Source organism: Mandrillus leucophaeus, unplaced genomic scaffold (genome assembly GCF_000951045.1).
Source record: "Mandrillus leucophaeus isolate KB7577 unplaced genomic scaffold, Mleu.le_1.0 Scaffold163, whole genome shotgun sequence".
Taxonomy (NCBI): Eukaryota; Metazoa; Chordata; class Mammalia; order Primates; family Cercopithecidae; genus Mandrillus; species Mandrillus leucophaeus.
This window is the reverse complement of record NW_012101621.1, coordinates 1,198,748-1,202,495: the sequence shown is the minus strand read 5'-3', so window position 1 is coordinate 1,202,495 and position 3,748 is coordinate 1,198,748. Positions and strand designations below refer to the sequence as shown.

General features: G+C 43.3%; 1 protein-coding gene across 2 annotated transcripts in view; it reads right to left on the bottom strand.

Moving 5' to 3' along the window:
- PARP2 (poly (ADP-ribose) polymerase 2) overlaps positions 1-3,745 on the bottom strand; it is a 15,737-nt gene extending 11,992 nt beyond the window's left edge. Inside the window, exons 1-4 of one of the 2 annotated variants that reach the window (XM_011976153.1) lie at positions 3,641-3,745; positions 2,221-2,376; positions 1,844-1,914; positions 451-501 (exon numbers count right to left, since the gene is read on the bottom strand). In XM_011976153.1, the coding sequence (XP_011831543.1) occupies positions 451-501; positions 1,844-1,914; positions 2,221-2,376; positions 3,641-3,686 (324 nt within the window). In that variant the 5' untranslated portion in view covers positions 3,687-3,745. Of the gene's footprint in view, positions 1-450; positions 502-1,843; positions 1,915-2,181; positions 2,377-3,640 lie in introns of both variants that reach the window. The other variant, XM_011976152.1, reaches the window with a different exon arrangement.
- Between the last annotated feature and the right edge of the window lie 3 nt (positions 3,746-3,748).

The following is a 3,748-nucleotide window of genomic DNA, read 5'->3' as shown; positions in this document are numbered from 1 at the left end:
ATATATATTTTTATATATCTATATGTGTATATAAAGGACTTTAGGCAAGGCATGCTGGTTCACACCTGTAATCCGAGCACTTTGGGAGGCTGAGGCGGGTAGAGCACTTGAGGTCACGAGTTCGAGACCAGCCTGGTCAACATGGCAAAACTTGTCTCTACTAAAATACAAAAAATTAGCTGGGTATGGTGGTGCATGGCTGTAACCCCAGCTACTCGGGAGCCTGAGGCAGGAGAACTGCTTGAACCCGGGAGGCAGAGGTTACAGTAAGCCGAGATTGTGCCACTGTACTCCAGCCTGGGAGATGAAGTGAGACTCCATCTCAAAAAGAAAAAACAAAATTAAAAAAAAAAAAGAACTTTAAAGATTTGAGCACTGGGATTCTATCATCAATAATTATCAAGAAGACAGTCTCATAAATATAATGGTTCCACCTCTTCTACCTCTTACCTGATTTAGCATGACATCATAGACATTACTTCCTTCACAATACACATGAGCCTAGAAAGAGAGAGAAAAAATCAACATTAGTATAGGTTCAGCCCTGAGATCCTAAATGAGGCTCTAAATTTTCTTATGGCTCAAGTTGTCATTCTACAGCAACATCAACATTCATCTTCCAGCAAAGAATTGCAAACCTATGTTCTACCAGTAACCTGGGTGTAACCTTACTATAAATGAAAACATGCTTCCTTTTTTTAACAATACAAAAGATTCTAACTGAGTTATACTGGGCATGGTGGTTCACGCCTGCAATCCCAGCATTCTGGGAGGCTGAGGTGGGCAGATCACTTGAGGTCAGGAGTTCGAGACGAGCTTGGCCAACATTGTCAAGCCCCGTCTGAACTAAAAATATAAAAATTAGCCCAGGCTGGGCGTGGTGGTGGGTACCTGTAATCACAGCTACTTGGGAGGCTGAGGCAAGAGAATTACTTGAACCCAGGAAGTGGAGGTTGCAGTGAGCTGAGATCACACCACTGTACTCCAGGCTGGGTGACAGAGTGAGACTCCATCTCAAAAAAAAAAAAAAAAAAAAAAAAAAGATTCTGAGTTAAAGAAAACTTACTCCAGAGGTAGCCTTCTTTTTTCCCCATTCATCAGTAACTCATACCATTCCAGGGTACGGTTTCTCATTAGAACAAGAAAACACTTTTCCTTTAACAATGATACCATTTTCTGGTTTAAAAAGAGAATGAGGTGTAGAAAGCTGATGGCAATCACAGAAGGTACGCATGTCATACATTTTGTGTATTTGTCTCCTTCCAAATCTCACACTGAATTATAATCCTCAGTACTGGAGGTGGGGCCTGGTGGGAAGTGATTCGATCATGAATGGTTTAGCACCACTCTCTTGCTGCTGTCCTCTTGATAGTGAATTCACACAACATTTGGTAGTTTAAAAGCATGTGACACCTCCCCCACTCTCTCTCTGTGACACCTCCTCCAATCTCTCTCTCTCCCGCCCTTGCTTTTGCCATGTGAAGTGCCTATTCCTGCTTCACCTTCTGCCATGAGTAAAAGCTTCCTAAGGTCTCTTGAGGAGCAAATACTGCTATGCTTCCTGTACAGCCTCCAGGAACCTCTTTTCTTATAAAGTACCTAGTCTCAGGTATTTCTTTATAGCAATGCAAGAATGGTCTAACACACCATGTTTAAAAACGCCCTGATTATTAACCCCAAGCCTTACCACTCCTCTCTCTTGCCATTAGAGAAAACTAATCACTCATCATATTTTGGAGAGGATTCCTGAAATGATACGAACAGCATCCCAGACAGGAGTCCTTATAACAAAGGATGCTCTCTGAGACATCCACGGACTAAAGATCGGTCCAGAGTGTCTTACCTTCCCCACCTTGGCTGTACATTCTGGGTCCACAGGAACTTTGCCCTTTAACAGCAAGGCCTTCACAGATTCTGAGGAAAGACAGATAGGTACTACTTTATGGGAATCAAAAACAGCTGTTGTGGTTAAACAGAAACTTGTGAGAATTAACTTTGTCCTCCCAACCAATCCTGGTCTTTCCTTAGGCCTCAGTCCATCTCAAACACATGAAAATGAAGATTCAAGGCAGTAGATTAGTGCTGTGGTATGCCCAAAGGATAGAGAAATTAATTCTATCCTGAAAGAAGGAAGAAATAAGAGTTGAAATAACAAGATATCATCCCCAGATCCACTCCTACCAGAAACCCTCTTGCTGGCCCATGACCTCCCTGGCGTACCATCTTGCTTGTCTTCTGTCCTGTCCTCATTAGAGTTTCCTCCAGTCACAGGCATCTTTTTCGACCCCTGTCTCTGGCATCTGCGAGTTTTCTTGGCAGGGGAAGAGTCTTCTGGAGCCGTGTTGCCATTATTAACTATTTTGCTTTCATTTAATGCTACAAAATTTGGAAATGAGCAAAGAATGAGTACACCTGAAAACGGGTAGATTTTAAGGATTGAAAAAAATCCTTTAAATAAATGGTTTAAGATCATTCTTTCTCTTTTCTTTCTTTTTTTTTTTTTCAAGGTGGAGTCTCACTCTGTCGCCCAGGCTGGAGTGCAGTGGTACGATTTCCGCTCACTGCAACCTCTGCCTCCTGGGTTCAAGTGATTCTCATGCCTCAGCCTCCCAAGTAGTTTGGATTACAGGCGTTCGCCGCCATGCCCAGCTAATTTTTGTATTTTTAGTAGAGACAGGGTTTCACTATGTTGGCCAGGCTGGTCTCAAACTTGTGACCTCAAGTGATCTGCCCTCCTCGGCCTCCCAAAGTGCGGGATTACAGGCCTGAGCCACCGCACCCCGCCGGTTTAAGATAATTTTCTAAGTTTACAAAGAGTCAATAAAAACTGTCACCACACTACCCTTGTGTAACAGTCTGTGTAATTCTTCCTAAATTGCTATTCTAGCCAAATGAAATAAAACAAAATAAAAGGGAGCCCCAGGAGTCTTGTAAGCTCATAGACTGAGGCCTGCTTATCTGTTTTGTTTACTTGTGTCCCAATGTCCCCCAAATACCCAACTCATACATGAGGCGGTATGGGATAAAGGTTAGTAAACTGCTCAAGGGTCTGTGCCTAATTTAGAGCCTAGCTCTGCTGCTTTTATCTGTGGAAACTTGGAGAAGTGTTTGATCTCTTCCTACTTCACTTGCTCCAATATTAGAACATTGTACAATACTGTACTTCTAGAGAAGTACACTAGTACTTAATTTATAGGGTGGACCTATGCACTTAAGAACATTATACACATAATACCGTATCTCAATAGGTCTAGACTCGCATTTTACCCTCTGGAACTGGGCTCCATCTTAGAATGGATGGCATAAGCAGTGAATCATAGTTCACCATTTTCAGTGCTTATCCTTTCTTGTGTATAAAATAATGGTGTGCCTCACAATTACTTTTTGTAAATCGTATGACATTAGGTATTAACAACAGTACTGGCATATTAGTTGTTACAGCTCTGCAAGGCTTTATGCACAATTATGTCATCCCCAAAGCTCTGAAAACCTAAATTTACAAAATTTAGCGCCCAAACTGGTTTGGTAGCCAAGTGCAGGTTATGGGGAGGTGGAAGATGAAGGGGGTCACAGTAGGTGGCATCGTTCCTTTTCTGACTCCTCGCTTCCGCATTCCCTCCCCCGATACTGAGCTCCGAACCTCTCGCTCTGCCTCCGCGGGTGCTCCGTCGTCGCCGCGCCGCCATGGAATTCGAACGCTGACGTCATCAACCCGCTCCAAGGAATCGCGGGCCCAGGGTCACTACGC